Source organism: Leptodactylus fuscus, chromosome 3 (assembly GCF_031893055.1).
Source record: "Leptodactylus fuscus isolate aLepFus1 chromosome 3, aLepFus1.hap2, whole genome shotgun sequence".
Lineage (NCBI taxonomy): Eukaryota > Metazoa > Chordata > Amphibia > Anura > Leptodactylidae > Leptodactylus > Leptodactylus fuscus.
In genome coordinates, this window is record NC_134267.1 from 109,235,952 (window position 1) to 109,256,167 (window position 20,216).

At 41.0% G+C, this 20,216-nt stretch overlaps 1 protein-coding gene across 4 annotated transcripts in view; it reads right to left on the reverse strand.

Annotated features, from left to right (window-relative positions):
- The window catches only part of SOBP (sine oculis binding protein homolog), a 134,946-nt gene that overhangs the window by 93,005 nt on the left and 21,725 nt on the right, over positions 1–20,216 (reverse strand). For 2 of the 4 annotated variants that reach the window (XM_075268130.1, XM_075268129.1), the window contains 2 exons: positions 11,134–11,272; positions 892–963 (listed from right to left, as the gene is read on the reverse strand). In XM_075268130.1, coding sequence (XP_075124231.1) covers positions 892–963; positions 11,134–11,272 — 211 coding nt within the window. The remainder of the gene's footprint in view (positions 1–891; positions 964–11,133; positions 11,273–20,216) is intronic. The other 2 variants (XM_075268132.1, XM_075268131.1) reach the window with 1 other exon arrangement.

The following is a 20,216-nucleotide window of genomic DNA, read 5'->3' on the forward strand; positions in this document are numbered from 1 at the left end:
TAAGAATAGAAGATAAAAAAGATAATAGGAGTCATAACAAAGAAAAAACTTCAGCGTCATTTAGTTCTCTGTGCAGAGTGATTTTTGCTTAGCCTGATGTTGATTATACAGGCTGACCGCAGTTGGGAGGAAGGACCTCCGATAACACTCCTTCTCACACTTGAGGTGAAGCAGTCGGTCACTGAAAGTACTGCCGAGTGCTGTCATGGTCTCATACATGGGATGGGAGTTGGAGCTCACCATGGACAGTATCCTTCTGTCACCCACCACCTGCACTTGGTCCAGGGGGCTCCCCAGGACAGAGCTGGCCCTTCTAACCAGCCTGTCAGGTCTATTTCTGTCCCTGGCTGGTATGCTACTCTTCCAGCAAGCCACTCCGAAGAAGATGGCTAATGGCTACTAAAAAGGCCCTAAGAAGTGCCCCATGTGACCTTTTCTGTGAAGCACATCCAGGTGATCAGCCCAGTCCAGCTTATTGTTGAAGTGCACACACAGGTACTTATAGGTCTTGACTATCTCAATGCCTGTCCCCTGGATGACCACCAGATCTGGAGCATGTGTCAGCTTACTAAAGTCCACCACCACTATCTCCTTGGTCTTCCCAGCATTAATCCTGAGGTGGTTCCGCTGGCACTCTTATTACACTCTTATCTTAGTAATGTATCATCTCATAAGCTAATTGCATTTGCTGGCATCCTGCCAGTTTTGTGCTGTGTTCTCAGTCATTCATGTAATTTTTCAGGTTAGCCAATAACACCTACAATACTTTTGCCTTTTTTACAAAGAAAAAAAAAGAAAAGAAGTGGTATTAGTTTATTTTTGTCAATTTAAAAAACTATGTGAGAGAACGAATTAGAAATCTAAATCAAAACAATTTTTGAAGCGACTAACCTTTGGAGGAGTAGTCCTGGAAGTGATTATATAGACCCCATAGATCCCTGATCTCAACATCATCGAGTTTGTCTGGGATTACATGAAGAGACAGTAGGATTTGAGCAAGCCTACATCCACTGAAGAACTGTGGTTAGTTCTACAAGAGTTTTGGAACAAACTCCCTGCCAATTTTCTTCAAAAACTGTGGCAGGTGTATCTAGAGAAAATGATCCTTTTTTGTAGCCTTAGGTCGGTCACACCAAATATTGATTTCAGATTGGGGTCTTTCTGACGTAAACCAACCATGGCGTTTTACAGTCCCTGCAAAATGGATAGGATTCTAGCAACTCCCATACACACATTGCATAATAATATGCGCAGCGGAAATTCAGCGATTTAAAAAACAGACGAATTTTTTGAAATTCTAGCATGTCAATTATACCCACGAAAACGCCAGCAGTTTCCCTATGGGCATAACTGAAGCAGAGTCCACAGGGGGAAACTGTAGGCCGCTACGTTAGGCCATAGCCTTAAAGAGGACCTTTCATCAGATTGGGCACAGGCAGTTTTATATACTGCTGGAAAGCTGACAGTGCGCTGAATTCAGCGCACTGTCGGCTTTCCCGATCTGTGCCCGGGGTAAAGCGCTATCGGTCCCGGTACCGTAGCGCTTTACAGTCAGAAGGGCATTTCTGACACTTAGCCCGGGACGCCCGTCTGCCTAGCAGCGACTATCGCGCTGTACAGTGTGAGCGGGGAGGAATGCCCCCTCCCTCTGCTCAGAGTGCTTGTCCATAGACGAGTATTATCAGGAGAGGATGTTCCTCCCCGCTCCACAGTACAGCGCGATAGTCGCTGCTGGGCAGAAGGGCGTCCCTGACAAAGTGTCAGTAACGCCCTTCTGACTGTAAAGCGCTACGGTACCGAGACCGATAGCGCTTTACACCGGGCACAGATCAGGAAAGCCGACAGTGCGCTGAATTCAGCGCACTGTCAGCTTTCCAGCAGTATATAAAACTGCCTGTGCCCAATCTGATGAAAGGTCCTCTTTAATTTAGATTTCTACTTTGCTCATCCACTTCATTTTATTAACTGACAAAATATACATTTCTATTTTTGAAAGTATTCTTACTCTGCAGCATTTTCCCACTCAACAAAAACTTTTGCAGAACACTGGAAATTATATTGAACATAACAGAATCTACAATCTAGGTTTATATGTTATATTGTGAAACTAAAAACTATATGTAGAATTTTTGAGCTATTCATAGAATATACTTTGAGGGTTAAAAATGTATTTACTGTTAATAACAATGACAAACTATGGCTTTCCTTGTGGCCACAGTTAGTATGTTTACATGTGGTTTCCATAGCACTTCCACCACCAATTTTTGCTTTATTTTTATTTTTTTATGGCAGAAAATAATATATAGACACCATGGGTAGGAATACAGTACACTATATTTTTCACTGGATGCATATTCTGATCTTTGAGAAATTCTGTTAAACATTAATATACCCAGATAATAGCAATTTTCAAGCTATCGGAGAAACTCCAAAATACAAGTAGTTGCATTTGATCAAGATTTTATGCACATGGCAATCTCTATGTATGCAGCCTACACCACAACCACATTTGGGACTGAAAAGATGCTATTATGCTTCTGTACAAATTCATAGGGTAACAAATAGGTGCTTCGTGATGGCATATCATGGATCCATAAAATGTGCTTCAGTTATCTATGCAATGTATAATTACTAAGGCTCAATATAGCAGCAAATACAGAATTAGATATGAGTGTTACTACAGTATCTAATTAGAACATTCTGGGGAAAAAAATCTGAAACAAGTAAATTAAAATCTGAACAAATATTAGAATTATGTTTCTGTGGTTTTGGCATAATATAACAAAGCAACATATATAATTGAGTATCTGAATATGGTTTTCTTACAAGCATGACATTTCCATGAATCGGGCAATAACAAGATGTGATGGATGTTGGATTAACAAGTATTTCTGATTACTAAATAGCCATATATAACAGTTTCATGTAAAGATAGAGAACCTTCATGAAGACCAAACAATACTATCACAGAGTTGCATTATGATCACATCCCTTTGCTCAGTTAATGGATTCTGATCTTGTGAAATTTAAGATTATCATTCAGTTCTTGTTAATAAGCATACATCCAACAGTCTTGTCCTTTACAGCCTGTTGACTCCTAGGGGCCCGTTCACATGGAGTAAACGCACGTGTATTTTGGCAAAATACACATGTAAAAAATACACATGTAAAAATAAGACTCCCATTGACTTCAATGGCAGTTTTTTACACGTGTAAAAAAAAAAAACACGTCAGAATACAAATTAAAATACATGTGAAAATACACATGTAAAATGTCATTGAAGTCAATGGGAGTCTTATTTTTATACATGTATTTTGCCAAAATACATGCATGTTTACTCCGTGTGAACAGGCCCTTAGGGTGCATTCACATGGAGGAAAATGGAGCAGAATTTGGTGTGGAATCCGCCTCAGATTCAGCGCTAAAATAAAAAACTCCCATTGACTTCAATGGGTTCCTTTTTCTGCTGACTTCAATGGGTTCCTAACCCACTGAAATCAATGGGAGGCTTTTTTTCAGCACTGAATCTGAGGCAGATTCCACACCAAATTCAGTACCATTTTCCTCCGTGTGAATGCACCTTTAGACTACATTCAAATGACCAAGGTGCAAAACGCTTAAGAAAAAAGTTCTCACTTTTCATGGCCATCTTGCACCCAAGTGGCACCCGTTTTCACAGATCCTCCATACATTTACGTGTGAAAAATAGGACATGACCTATACTTACAAAATAAGGGTCATGTAAATAGCCCCCATTCACTGATACTAATTTAATGCTGTGATGTCAAAAAACAGATGTCACATTACCATTAATCACGTAGCCTTAGGCAAAACTGCAAGTTTCCAATACTAACTAGAATAAAATTGACCATGCACATTAAAGTAATGTTGGTAAAAGTTGCCAATTTCAGCAGAATCAAATAGCCATATAATGTGTATGGTTGTCTCCCAAAGATAGATCAGGCAGTTCGATTTTCACATGTCCAATCCTTTTGTTCTCAAGATACAACCAGCTACTATTAACCTGTCTCCCACCTATGTATTACTCACATCAGCTTCAATAGAATCCACACATAATTGATAGTATAAAGCAGAGTCATACGTAGCTTCTGTTTCAACAAAAAAAAGTCCTAACTGCCTCAATATTGGACTCCCAACAAATTATATCAACAAATGCTTCAGTAAACAGAGACACCTGCAGTCTATAAAAGTGTGGATAATGTATGAATGATATGTAACAACAAATTTGTTTAACTATTTTTTAATTTTTTTTTACAATGCGCTTTTTCAATGGAATAACCTATACCTTTTTACAGAATTTATAATTAAAGGGGCTCCATCACTGGGAAAAGTCATTTTTATCTAAACACATGCTTGCATAGGCTTTAGAAAGTCTATTCCACACTTACCTTTAGTATGTAGATTGCCTCAGTGGTCTCTGAATAAGTCCATTTTTATTAATATGCTAATGAGCTTCCAGCCAGCTCAGGAAGTTCCCAGCAGCCTCCTCTCTCCTATTATCTTCTATGTGTGAAAAGCAAACAGGAAGCTGAGTCATCAGCAGCAGCAGCAGTCTCCCATAGAAAACAATAGGAGAGGTGTGCACGATCTATCGTGCACCAGTCTAATTAGCATATGAATAAAAACAGACTTATTCAGAAACCACTGAGGCAATCTATATACTATAGGTAGGTGTGGAATAGACTTTCTAAAGGCTATGCAAAGATGTGATTAGTTAAAAATGACTTTTCCTAGTGATAGAGCCCCTTTAAGTCACATGAGAATACAAAACTATGAGACAATAGAAAGTGTTGTGTATTAGTCACTCGCAATTGCGTAGTGTAATGCTAAATAAGCTCCAGTTGCCCTGACAGTTTCATTGGTAATGGAAAGCCTATTACATCTACGTATAAATACTTCATTATTTACATGAATATAAGGTTCAATCCTTGATGCCAAAGCTATTCTTTTTTGTTAACAATATAAATCAGCATTTCTAACAGAGATTTTGGCCAAGAGAGTTGTAAAGTGGGCAGCATGGTGGCTCAGTGGTTAGCACTGCAGCCTTGCAGCTCTGGAGTCTTGGGTTCGAATCCCGCCAAGGACAACATCTACAAGAAGTTTGTATGTTCTCCCTGTGTTTGTGTGGGTTTCCTCCAGGTACTCCAGTTTCCTCCCACACACCAAAGACATACTGATAGGGACTGTAGATTGTGAGCCCTATATGGGACAGTGACTGTCAATGTCTGTAAAGTGCTGCGGAATATGATGGCGCTATATAAGTAAGCATAATAAATAATAAAGAGTTCTGCAATAATTGCCACAAATGTACATTACTAAACAAAGTGTACAAAACACAGTAGCTGTGTACGGATGTACAATATAAAGGCTTTTACATGTTACAATGATTTATTTTCTGCAAAAATAATACTGATCTACAATAGGATCACAAGTGTGTCTAACCAAACACATGTCAAGGCTGTTGTGTAAAGACTATTCAATCCTATCCCCCTATACACAAAAACAGCTCAGTCAGGAATGCGTGTGTTCAGAAAAAGCGAGAAGAAGTATATTACTGTTATCTCTTATACTTTATTGCACATGAAAACAAAATGATTGGGAATGTTGAAATTCAAGACCCCTGTTTCCTCCACTTCATCTGACAAGAGTCAGGAGTCCCCAAACACATTAAATAGTTGTTCAGTCCCAGTGTTGGTTCAGCCGACATTAATTTATTGTTTATATCCAGCAGTAGCAATGTTCTACTACTATATTTTTTGGTATCTGTTCAACCAGACAAATGTATTTGCCTCTTCCACATATTGTTCATTGATGAATGCGGTAAAGAAAGGTGACTGCAAATGAAGATGGGTTGAGGGCGACCATCCGGTCCGTTCCCAGATTTTGCCCATAATAGTTTATTATAAGGGTACAGCTATTGCTGCTAAAACATTTGCAGAAAGTTAAGATAATAAGAGTTTCTCATACATTATAAAGATGTTGGGTTATTTTATTAATATTAAATTTTGCTGAGATCAGGAACCATTCAGGGAGACAAATATGCATTAATATGGAGCATCTGAAAGGGAGCAAATCCATTTTCACTACATTATACCCAATAATCTATGCTAAAAACATAAGAGCACACCAAAGGGCAATGAAAAGAAGTGAGTGCATAAAATATGCAAATGAGAACTAAGCCTTACAAGCCTGTATAATTATTCCTCAGACTAATGCTGAAACGTTTTACATACGTTTGCCAGCAGACAGGAAAGTCAAGTCTGTGTGAACAGTGACTGGCAATATGGAACTGATGCATTCAGCATGGATAAGTGGACAGCGGGCCCCTACAGCTACAAAGAGGCTGCTGAAATGAAAGGCTGTGAGGACAGCATGTAGTAGCATTCACGAGCTGTCTCTGAACCTCCGCAATGCTCTTTGCATGGTAATTAACTTACTTTATGATCTAGCAAAGGAACTTCTGCTTAGAGAACATTTGCTCTGGCTTCACAAGCAAAGCCTTGTGCACATGAAATGCAAAGTAACTTCTGGGATCTATTGGAGTGGAAGCTGTGTACCAGGCATTGTTCATTACACTCATTCACCGCTTGCATTTCCACATCTCATCAACTAAAACACTTTCCCCTAGGTTAATGGCTTTCCAGATTTTCATAAGTGTTTTATGACAATCTAACAATGTCAACAATTAAAAACGTTAGCGATCTTGCTTCCACTGTATAGAGGATAGGTAGCTGTACACAAACACTCACAAACTCTTCCTAAGAAAAGATATATTGTTGTACCGTATTAGCCAGTGGATATGAAATGTAAAGATCAAGAGTCCTCAGTAGTTGATACCTTTTTTAATGGCTAACAAAAATGATGACAGATTGCAAGCTTTCAAGACTATGCCTGATGCCATAAACTATGCCTGATGAAGAGACCTAGTAGTCTCGAAAGCTTGCAATCTGTCATCATTTTTGTTAGCTATTAAAAAAGGTATCAACTACTGAGGACTCTCAATCTTTACATTTCAAACTCTTCCTACAAATTTACCGGGTGTTTAATGTGTAGCAGTCTCTGTACTGTGAATAAGGAATGCCACCCCTTTATTCTCTACATTAGTGTAGGGTCTTATTTAGTAGATTCTTTCCTAAAATAGTCTTAGTGTATGTGGGTACAGGGCAGTATTACTACACCAAAATATGTACACAGTGCACCTATAGCAGCAGTTATTAACACTTCACACAAGATGTCTCTGCGTTAACCTATTTCACAACCCCACCACTGCTGTTCTCCTCTCCATCAATGTGTGTGTAAAATTATTCATGTAGATAGTAGGTGTTAAAATTTGCTACATCTGTACATTTGCACAGCTGGATAGAGTGATTGTCTGTATGTGTGTGTGTATGTATGAAATGAGAAATGCCTGAAGAGAGTGTTCATGTGTGTACATGTATGTAGTAAAATTGTGAGTACAACAACACCTGCCATGATTCCATCGAAATTGCAGGAAAAACAGCTTCAGGACGGCTTGTATATGATCAGATTAAAAAGCCGTTCATTTCAATGGGGTTTTTAAAGCAAACCGCCGGTGTCCGTATGCAGCCTCTTCGCCGTGAAACAGGGTTTTTTTTTTTTTGCACAGACACAAAGTTAGACATGCAGGTATTTGTGTCCGTGCAAAAAAACTGGTTTCACGGCGGAGAGGCTGCATACGGATACTGGCGGTCTGCTTTATAAACCCTTTCAAATGAAATGTTTTTTAAACTGACCATATGCAAGCCATTCCCAAGCTGTTTTTCCTACAATTTAATCGGATTGAAAGTATGTACTGTACATGCTTATACTGTATATATGCAGTGAGTGTGCACATTATTTAGTGCTTGTAAAGTAGCGCACCATTTTTAATAGCATTATGAAGGGAATATTTGAACAACTACTGTTTTGTTGACATGAGGAGTATAAATTGAGTATTGAAGGGCATTATTGGACAATGTACAGTATAGTGCTGTTATGCTGACATTGTATGGTTTTACTATTTGTATATATTTTTGTATATATTTTACCAGGTTTCTCTTGTTTAATAAACCTGTTGCACATCATACAATTAGATTTATGTCTCCTTTTCTCAACTCAAATGAAAACTATTTTTGTCAGTGAATAACGCTCTGCCTCTGCTCATCTTGATATATTAAGCTTTAAACTTCATTCACACGGAGGAAAATGGTGAGGAATTTGCTGTGGAATGTCAGTACTTAAAAAAAAGCCTCCCATTGACTTCAATGAGTTTCTTTTTCCACTAGTGGAATAAGGAACCCATTGAAGTCAATGGGAGGCCTTTTTTTTCAGCACTGAAATTCCATCCCAAATTCCTCACCATTTTCCTCCGTGTGAATAGACCCTTAGGGAGGTTAAAAAGATAAAATATCATTTGTCTAATCATACAGATAGTCCTCTCCTATTTTTTTTCTTTATTAACATCACTTACCATTACATCCCAAGTTTTTCAATGCTACGGTAGTATGCTATAACCAGTTCAGTTTCTGTTCTGGTGGATGCTTCTTAAATTATTAGAAGAGGGGAGAATATTTATTTAGGTGCCCTAGTTACTGACAAATTATTACAATCTATACTTTTATATCAATTCTTATTTACACTGGCAAGACATAACCCAAGCTTCGTGACTGAGCTATTTTTGCCTCAGAAATATTATGTCAACATACAAGTAACAGGAAATTTGAGCTACTCCTGAATCTTGGAAATTAACATTTTTTATATGATGCCGTTTAGCAAGACGACTCATTCAACAGTTAACAGTTCCTCCAGATAATCCTATAAAACCAATCAATAAAAATAAATAATGTGCATTTTATTATGTTTATTTTTGCATTGCTGCAAAATTCAATCACATCTAGTCCTTGGCATTAACATGGAAACCACAGTCAAACACAGCTTAGTGGAATCGCACTTTATTGCAAAGAATAGGCACAGTTGTTGATTGACAATGTAGATTCGCACCAAGCACTGATGAAAATCCTGGATGTGTGGGCCACTTGGTTGCCAGAACTTTTCACGTTAACTGAATTTGTCAAATTTGGCAGTTAAATCGAAAAATGTACTAGTTCTTTCCAATGAAAGAGCTGAAAGGTTTTAATGATATTCTTAGCTTGAAGTGAAGCTATGGTTTGCAGCCATTTTAGATATCAAACTAGATCTGCATTATTAACAATTACGTAGGTTAATGTTAGTATCAGATATGCTCTCAGTTACAAGAAAGAGCTTGTTCTGATACCATTTCTGCAGGACTGCACAAAAGAAAAGTCGCCACTGCTGTTTGCAGGAACTTTCAATATACTATAAACACTGAATATTGGTAGCCTGGTTTTGTTAAGAAGTGCTGGCACAGGGAACGCATCTGCAAACAGCCCATTCACAGAATTCAGACCTAAATGGCAACTGTACTCTGTTAATGGTAACTGCAACTAGAACTTAGAACTCTCACATTTTTTTTCCCTGTTAACACTACCTTTGTAAATATCCATTGTATGCGCAATGTTATATTCCATTACAAAAGTAAACAAACATGTCATGTTGTTTACATTAATATCAATGGGAACAGACACAGAATCAGTCTGTGACCATTCTCTGGGACAGTTTAATGTCCGTTGCTGTCATCCTATAATGGAAGATAGTAACGGACATATATAATGGTAGTGTGAACTCCACCTTAGAAAGAACATGATAATTGTAGTGACGGTCATCTTCTTACCAGTGGCTGAATTTCGGAGTTATCCACTCCGTTTTGGACCTCAGATCTGTCATGTGACCATCAATCAGATTCCCCAATGACATCAGCCTCTCATATGTGGACAGGATGCAAGTTTCTCTATCAGTTCCTATAAAACTCACATTGAGGCTGTTACAGGAATGAATGGATAAACAATAGAGATGAGCGAGTAGTATTCGATCGAATACTACTATTTGATCGAATACTCGTATCGGTCGAATACCACGCGGGAAATTTCCATTGAATTCAATGCAAAAACCTCCTCGTGCTCCTGATCCTGCTACTTCTGGAACTTGGAGGATCCAAGGTGTCGAACTTTGGTTTCCATGGAAACCGGAACAACATTCCCTTTTTTTCCCATAGACTATAATAGGATTCGATATTCGAATGAATACTACTCGCTCATCTCTAATAAACAGACTTCTTGTACACCTATAGTATAAGACAGTGAGTCAGCTGGAGAGTCTGATTGCTGGTCACATGACAGAGCTGAGGGCCAGAAGAAATTAGCCACTGATAATGAGATTATGTTCACTACAATTTACATCACATACCTTTCTAATGTGCCAGAGAATAACTGTTTTTGTGGGAGTTCTAATTTATAAGATCTATCATTTTAAGGGAAACTCGAAAGTCAGCTGAAGGTCTGGCCTCTGATAACCTAGGAGTTCAGATGGAGAAATTTCCAGAATCTGCTGCAGAGGAAATCTAGTATTACCTGAGGGTAATGCACAGTTTGAGCCACTAAGGGTCCATTCACACAGAGGAAAATGGTGAGGAATTTGATGTGGAATTTCAGCGCTGAAAAAAAAAGCCTCCCATCGCTAGCAGAAAAAGGAATCCATTGAAGTCAATGGGAGGCTTTTTTTTCAGCGCTGAAATTCCACATCAAATTCCTCACCATTTTCCTCCATGTGACTGGACCCTAATGCTTAGCGACTCTGGCTCAAATATGTATCTGAAATAGGGGAGTACGTTTTACAACATATGAAAATTAGAGCAGATAAAAAGAGATTGTCAAGGCATTCAGTATCATTCAGATGCTCCTTCAATACAATCATACATGCTAGAATTATTGTACTTTCATGTGAAATTTATTTTTACATTTTTGTCATAAAAAGCTGTTTCAGCTACTTTCACATAGTCCATCTGATGCTAAATCTGCCAAAACCGATCAAAGGAAGCAAATGTGAGTATACCGTTAACGAGTGGAAATAAAGTCTACATTTTAATTTATCATTTGTGAGACCAACCAGGGCATCTATTAGCCCACAGCTCTGGTGTATTCCCAAGGTTAACATGCTTACTTCCCCATGTCCTTATTAATTAGAAACTTCTTTACCTTTGAGAACAGAAATATGCTGCCGTCCCTCCCCATCGGTATGGTAGTTCTTAATTTCAATATCCTCTCCATCTTTCAGCTCCACCTTGTCATAACCATACCAGCCAAGAAGCTCATTCATGGTATTCTCAGCAAAATTCTAAAACAAACAGAAAAATATGCCAGTTATTTGCAAAATCAAACATTACGGCAAAAATACTAACTGAAAAAATGCATGCATTGAATACTGCAAATTATACAATATGAGGAAATTTATACTATATATTATCATATAATGGGTTTATCAAACTTTGAATGCAAAAATACAATCTACATTCAGATTTGTAAAATTTGTAAACAAATTGCAACATTATTCTGTACTATGCTTGGAGTTTGTAGTATACTCTACATTCACCCTTCTGATGGTTGCTATTGATATAGTAAAAAAAATGTATTGACAGCAGTGGGACAGTTATTTTATCTTTAATTATAGTAATTAGAATAGGTCATCAATATTAGACTACGGAGGTGTGACAGCCGGGACCCCCACCAGTCAGCTGGCATCAGAAGTTGTAATACTGGGAGATAATACTGTACAGAGCCATAAACTGGCAACGCCATAGACAGAATAAAAAATAACAAAGTGGGATCTATGCAGACCTTGTATTTACAAAGATACTTGGGTTTAATTTATATTATATATGTAAACTTTAAAACAGTGTATAAAGGTGAATACATGCTTTTGATTTATAGAGAATACTGATGGTCTATCATTAGGAGAGTCCATCAATATCATATAGTTTGTAGTTTAAGGGCGGGTTCACACCTGCACCCGATCTCCGCTTTGCGGGTTTCTGTCTTCTGCCCGAGAAACTGAATGGGTTTGCAAAGTATCCACCCGTGAATGTCTTATGCCTCTCTGCGGCGAAACAGGTTTTTTTAACTGGACACAAAGTCGGACATGCAGGACTTTGTGTCCGGTTAAAAAAAAATGGTTTCGCCACGGAGAGGCACAAGACACTCATGGACGGATACTTTGCAAACCCATTCAGTTTCTCTATTGAGAGACCACTAAAACTGTGGTTACACAAGGAGATTGGTGTTCCAAATTGGCCATAATGGGGCTAGTGGGGTATCGACCATTTCAAAACTGAAAGTGGCGGAGAAAAAAGTTCTCCGAGTCATCTCAGCGGTTTCTGCAACAGAGTCTCCAAAGTCAGGAGTGGATTTAACAGAAGGGAAATGTCTAAGTGGTTTGTTTATATTTTCCATTCCTTCTCAAGCCATTCCTGACTTTGGCTAAAAAAAATGCTGCAAATCTGCAACAAAAAACTCATTGTTTCCACAACATGGGGCCTTGGTAACATTGAGAGGTATTGCTACATGTAATTCTAGTATCATCAGCGATTCCAATTAAAATTACTATAGTACAACTGCCACTCCAATCGAACTGGAGTACAAAATGCCCCAGTTCTCATGACTGATGAAGATCCAAGCATTCGACCCGCATGAATAGAGGGCAACTTGTTGTTACTGGGATACTGTCTTAACGTTCTAATCATACTGGTAACTAATACTGTTTAATTAGTTTTATAGTAAATGCACAGAAATCTATCTTTTCAATCACTGTGGCTAATATAGGTGGGATTTGAGCAAAAACCCTATTTATGATGGTTTGTTCTAATACATGAACCAAAATAATAATAATGATAATAATTATAATACAAATTTCCTAAAAGTGTTTCAATAATATTTAACACATATAAAGTACGTGGATGATGAAACAAGCAATTAAAACATAATATAACAAGTCTAAGGCCGGTTGCAGACAATCGTGCATCGGCTGTGCTTCTGCGGCCCCAATGAAGAGGGGTCAAGGAAGCACGGCTGCAAAACTGGATGGTTGTGTGCGTGGGCCAACAGAAATGAATAGGGAAAACCTGGACAGTACACTGAGCCACGCCACAGTCATCTGCAAGGGCCCTATGGGAATATATAATCAGAAAATGACATATTATTTGAATCAGGGTTTTATTAGTATATCTTTTAAACATTCTTGCACAAGCATCAACTCCTAAAAGGGTGGGTGAGTTGAAGACAGCTCTATTGGGACCTAGATTAGAAAGAATATCAATGCTATACACATATACACACAGATATGGCTCTCCTTGCAACTTCCCGATCTCCTGGGGTGGGGGCTGTACTTTGTAGAGACTGTAGTTGCCTGTAATTGTCTTTGACACCTATTCATTTTGACTGTCATAAAGCATGTGCTCTGTTTTACTGTCTATATAAGTAAATTTGTGTTTCTAAAATGGCCATCCTCAGGAAAGGGTTTCTAGCAATTTTTTGTCTACAGCATTTCAAGACCAGATACAATATTTATCTTCTAAATATGAAAATATGACACTAAAATTAAACACATGACACATTTGATATATTAGAGAACAAGATCTTTACCCTTATGAGCTACTATTCACATTCCAGCAGTTGTTGGTAGGTAGGGGGTTGGTGATTCCCACAAGCAATACGTAGACTCATTTGCTTAGATCTACATAATCTATAACTACTTAATCAGTGTGTCTGAAATGAAATCTTACATTTACTGCTACAATACTACTGACAGACTAAACATGATATATTGCAATAATTTTGTACTAATAATAAGTTAGGTTTAATATGAACAATGATCAGGTAGCTGAGACAGAGATAAAAACCCACCACTATTTTTTCACGAGATAATAACCAACAGCAGAAGTTTTATATCTGATTTTCCGTAAAATCTGCCTGACAAATTAAATCAATTGGTTTAGTAAATTCACTAACACATACGAATAGGAAATTACATGCTTCATTTGTATACATCTTTACTGTGCAAGAATTAACCCAAAGGTTATATACTACATATTAGAGGCTGAGACAATTAATAACTAAGCAAACAAGCAGCTGCCAACTCCAATTAATACTGATGATTGCATCGCATAGTTGTCAATATCCTGATTTTGTAAAGACATTCACCTGCACTAAGACAGGTAAATGGTCATACTGTCATTTTTTTTTCAACTGTAGTTTTTATTGGATTTTTCAAAAAATATCCAACAATACAAATAAAGAACAAGGCACATAGAAGCCAAGTGCAGAAGAGTAAACCAAAGTAAACTTGCAACTCAACATCAAAGAAAAATAAAAGAAAAAGAGGAGACAACAGACACACAGAGACAAGTGGAAGAGGTGGTGGGGGGAAGGGGGAAAGGTCCAAGATCAGAGGCCCCGCAACGCACAATGGGCATCCCAAGGAGACCAAATAGAGTTGAAAGTTTCCAGGGTATTATTGAGGCTAGCAGTCAGGAACTCGAGGCTCCTTACATCTTTGATGCGGGCAAGGAGTTCAATGCCTGAGGGGCAGTTTTTGTGGCCGTACAAAGGTGTAGGAAGAGTCTGGAAGTCTTGCTACCAAGGTGTCTGGGAGGGAGGTTCAATAGATACAAAAGGGGATCTAAGGGGACCCTCTGTACAAAAAGGGCATCCGTCAGGGCTTTTACCTCCCCCCAGAAGCCCAGGACAAGAGGATAAGACCAAAAAATGTGAAATAGTGTACCCACTGCAGCATTGCAACGCCAGCACCCCGATGGGAGCGCAGGGTTTAAGGCATGAAGAAGAGCTGGGGTATGATACCAGTGCATCAGGAGTTTATATTGCATTTCCCTAAAGTTTATGCATGACTTCTGAGCATAACGTCTGAGCACGAGACCAAACAATCTGCCACTGTCCCTGGGAAATGGGTGCACACAACGCCTCCTCCCATTTGGCCATATAGCGGTGCCGAATAGGAGAACCAATCGTTTGGGAAACCAGAAGCTGGTACACAGAGGATATGAGGCCCCTCGTGGAAGTGCCAGCCCGGCAAATCTTTTCAAAAGGCGTGGGGAGAGAGACTCTAATGGAGCCATGGAAAAAGCGGACAAAATGAATTACCTGACAGTAATGAAGCCACTCAGTCTGAGGAAGACCCAAGTTAGCCACAAAATAATCAAAGGGCCTGAGCTCTAACGTCACAGGGTCAATCATGTCAGCGATGTGAAAGAGGCCCGTCGTGGACCACACTCTAACCATGGCGGGTGATAAACTATCAGGAAGGAGAGGGTTGTATAGGATGGATACCATGAATGAGCGCGGGGACATCAGGGAGAACTCAGCATGGCACGTGGACCATATGGAGCGAGTGAAGCGGATAGGGCCTAGCAAGTAGGGGGAGGGAGAAGTGGAGAGAGCATTGGGGTGCATGGGAGCCAACCAAAGCTTTTCTATCTCCACCCACCTGGTGTACGCTGGAGCAGAGGCCCAAAATGGTGAGTAGGTGAGTCGCCCAGTAGTAGTTTAGAAGATCTGAGACAGCCAAACCCCCAGACTCCCTCCCCGCCAACATAACCGACTGAGGGATACAGTGACATCTGGCCTGCCATATAAATCTAAAGATAGCTTTCTGCAAAATGCAAAGATCATTCCATTGGACCGCAACAGGGAGCGTCTCGAAGTAGTATAGGAGTTTCGGGAGAAGGGTCAATTTAACCGCCGCAATCCTCCCCAGTAGGGAGTTCGGCAGGGTTGCCATCTATCCAAAAGAGCCCTTAAATCGCGAAACAACCATGGAAAATTTGCTGAGTAGAGGGTACGGTAGGAGGGGGAGCTCTGAATCCCTAGGTAATGAATGGAAGATGTTTGCCACTGAAAGTCAAAATTGGAACAAAGTAGCGTAAGGTCATCGCGCGGAATGTTGAGAGGGAGCACCTCGGTTTCGAAGGGTTCACCTTGTATCCTGAGAGATCGCCGTACGTCGCAAAAAGTCATAGAGGGTTAGGGAGCGTAGTGTGGGGGGAGGAAAGGGTAAGCAGAACATTATCGGTGAAAAGAGAAACTTTAAATATCCTTTCCGGAACTTGTATTCCTTTAACATCAGGGTCACGGCGGATCTTGGCCACCAATGGCTCGATGCATAGGGCAAAGATCAAGGGGGAAAGGGGAAAACCCTGGCAAGTACCGTTTTGGATGGAAAAAGAAGGAGGGGAGGCATGGGGAAGGCAAATAGCCGCCGAGGGATGGGAGTACAGGGCCCGGATAGCCACCAGAAAGGGCCCCGAGAACCCGAAGGCCTTCAGGGTTTCCTGCATAAATGACCAATTAAGGAGGTCAAAGGCCTTTTCAGCATCCAAGCTCACAAGAAGAGCCAGGACGTACTGTCATTTTTATCTAGCCTAGTATACACCATACTAACGCACAAAGGACTGTGCCATCCATGACGTGGGGTAAGCCTTTGGCCCCAGGCAGCACTTTCCCAAGACTATAGGGAGTGGCAGTCCAACACACATCTGTGTATGTAAGAAAAACTGATGTATGAAGGAGCCTCTTGTGCCTGTGCGCCTTTACCCAGGGCCGTACGTTACCGTCAGTCTTCTATGGCAGAGCAGGGACTTTTCAGCTCCCTGCTCTGTCATAGGATTAAATAATATTGGCGTGCACAGTACCAAGGACGTAAATTGAAGGGGTGAAGAGGGTACAGTCGCACCAAGTCCAGGAGCCTTAATGGGCTCATAAGTATTGAGTTTGCAGCTTCCATCTGGCCCATAAGCCAAAGAGACCAACAAATTACCCTAACCACACTAAGGTTGACTAAACTCCTTAGCTCCCTTAACCATTAATATCAAGAATTTGCTGTTGGGATGAGGTAGTGGGCCCAGGCAAAAAAAATTGCAATGGGGCCCACAATACTTTAATGGCTCAGTGGTTAGCACTGCAGCCTTGCAGCGCTGGAGTCCTGGGTTTGAATCCCACCAGGAACAATATCTGTAAGGAGTTTGTATGTTCTCCCCGTGTTAGCGTGGATTTCCTCCCATTCTACAAAGACATACTGATAGGGGAAAAAAAAAAGTACATTGTGATCCCTACAAGGGGCTCACAATCTATAGTAAAAAAAAAAAAAAAAACTTTAGTTACACCACTGCACAGCAAGCTGATACACCTGTGGAGCTCCCGCGATTCAAGACACCAGGCTGAAAGCCTGATGGTCTGGATCCGGGGACCATTGAGGATGGAGTCCCTGGGCAATTAGCCAGTTTGCCCCCCTCCCCCTATTGCTGGCCTTGCCTTTACCCTTTGAATGCAGGACATTTGAAGAGCACATAATGACCAAAAGGTCCTGCAGTAAAATGAAGATGACTCCAGGAAAAGACAAGAAGGACAGGTGTTTGTGTCCAAAGTGAATGCATGCCAGCTGCATATGTGTCCTGTATGTATATGCTTTACATATGTATGTTGTATATATGTGCTCTGTGAGGAATATTTAAGTGCTGTGTCCTTAAATATGCATACCTCCCAACTTTAGAAGAACTGAAAGAGAGACAAAATGTGCGGCGCGCGCCGCAGAAAATTTAGCCCCGCCCACTTTTGTGTTGACTCCACCCACTCATTAATTTTTCATGTGCCCGCACACAGTATAATCCTCCTACAGTCACCCGTAAATTATATGTCCCCTCTCTATCTCTCCCCCAGTTTCATATACACCCTTCATCTGCCCCCAGTTTCATGTCCCCCTTCCATCTCTGCCCACAGATTCATGTCCACTCCATCTCTGCCCCCAGATTCATGTCCCCACATCTCTGCCCCCAGTGTCATGCCGTCCTCTCCTTCATCTGCCCCCAGTGTCATGCCGTCCTCTCCATCTCTGCCCCCAGTGTCATGCCGTCCTCTCCATCTCTGCCCCGAGTGTCATGCCATCCCCTCCTTCATCTGCCCCCAGTGTCATGCCGTCCCCTCCTTCATCTGCCCCCAGTGTCATGCCGTCCTCTCCATCTCTGCCCCCAGTGTCATGCCGTCCTCTCCATCTCTGCCCCCAGTGTCATGCCGTCCCCTCCTTCATCTGCCCCCAGTGTCATGCCGTCCCCTCCTTCATCTGCCACCAGTGTCATGCCGTCCCCTCCTTCATCTGCCCCAGTGTCATGCCGTTCTCTCCTTCATCTGCCCCCAGTTTCACGTTCCACCTCCACATTAAACTTACCTTCTCCTCCGCTCCCTCGCCACTCTCTGCGCGGCTCTCTCCCTGACACATATGCGGCTGAAGCGAGGAGCTGACCTGTCAGCTCCTCGCTTCGCCGCTGCCGCTGGTCTCGCTGACACATATGCGGCTGAAGCTCCTTGCTTCAGCCGCATATGTTCAACTCAGATCTGCGTCCTCTGGACGCAGATCTGAGTTGAAATCGGGACATACCTCCCTCCAACCGGGACCGTGGGACATGTCACCCAAATCGTGACTGTCCCGCGGAAATCGGGACGGTTGGGAGGTATGAATATGTGCAATGCGCTGTATGTATGTGCCGAGAGCTGTAAATATGAATGAGTACTGTGTGTGTGTGTGTGTGTGTGTGTGTGGTGAGAGTGTGTATATGTGTGCTGTTCATATGTGCTTTAAGCTGTAAACATAAATGGAAAAAAAAAAAATATATATATATATATATATATATATATATGTGTGTGTGTGTGTTCTGTGAGCTGTATATATGTGTGTTGTGTTTGTCATATACAATATAATGTGTCTGAACTTATATAGACACTGTACTGCTGTTCTTGTCTTTTATGCTGGGTTTAATTCACAATATATCATCTTGTTGTGCGTATATAGACAGCATGCAGTACCACTTCTCTTCTCTGTAAGCCTGGTGTAATTCTGGTGCAAGTACCTGCTATTATACAGGACTAGGGAAGGATATTATATGGGGGGGGGTGGATTTTCACCTCAGGCAGCATAAAGCTGTGTAATGCGTTTTTCCTTGCAATATTTTTCCTCTATTAAGCAAGGACCCCACATGGCGTAAACGTCACAGAAAAAAACATGGGGTATTACAGTCATTGCAAAGACATGTGTAATTTGCTTATGTTCATTTTTGTTTATTTATCTTCATTTGAGACTTAGTCAGGATGGGGGGGGAGGTAATTGTATTATATTTTGAGATGGTGGGGCAGTTACCAAAGGGCCAACAAATAAAGGAAGCTATTTCCACTTGCAGCTAGTGATTTCTATAAAAGCGCGTGTAGAAAACTGAATACTGCTTATTGTATACACTCACTGGCCACTTTATTAGGTACACCTGTCCAACTGCTCGTTAACACTTAATTTCTAATCAGCCAATCACATGGCGGCAACTCAGTGCATTTAGGCATGTAGACATGGTCAAGACAATCTCCTGCAGTTCAAACCGAGCATCAGTATGGGGAAGAAAGGTGATTTGAGTGCCTTTGAACGTGGCATGGTTGTTGGTGCCAGAAGGGCTGGTCTGAGTATTTCAGAAACTGCTGATCTACTGGGATTTTCACGCACAACCATCTCTAGGGTTTACAGAGAATGGTCCGAAAAAGAAGAAACATCCAGTGAGCGGCAGTTCTGTGGGCGGAAATGCGTTGTTGATGCCAGAGGTCAGAGGAGAATGGCCAGACTGGTTCGAGCTGATAGAAAGGCAACAGTGACTCAAATAGCCACCCGTTACAACCAAGGTAGCCAGAAGAGCATCTCTGAACGCACAGTACGTCGAACTTTGAGGCAGATGGGCTACAGCAGCAGAAGACCACACCGGGTGCCACTCCTTTCAGCTAAGAACAGGAAACTGAGGCTACAATTTGCACAAGCTCATCGAAATTGGACAATTGAAGATTGGAAAAATGTTGCCTGGTCTGATGAGTCTCGATTTCTGCTGCGACATTCGGATGGTAGGGTCAGCATTTGGCGTCAACAACATGAAAGCATGGATCCATCCTGCCTTGTATCAACGGTTCAGGCTGGTGGTGGTGGTGTCATGGTGTGGGGAATATTTTCTTGGCACTCTTTGGGCCCCTTGGTACCAATTGAGCATCGTTGCAACGCCAAAGCCTACCTGAGTATTGTTGCTGACCATGTCCATCCCTTTATGACCACAATGTACCCAACATCTGATGGCTACTTTCAGCAGGATAATGCGCCATGTCATAAAGCTGGAATCATCTCAGACTGGTTTCTTGAACATGACAATAAGTTCACTGTACTCCAATGGCCTCCACAGTCACCAGATCTCCAATAGAGC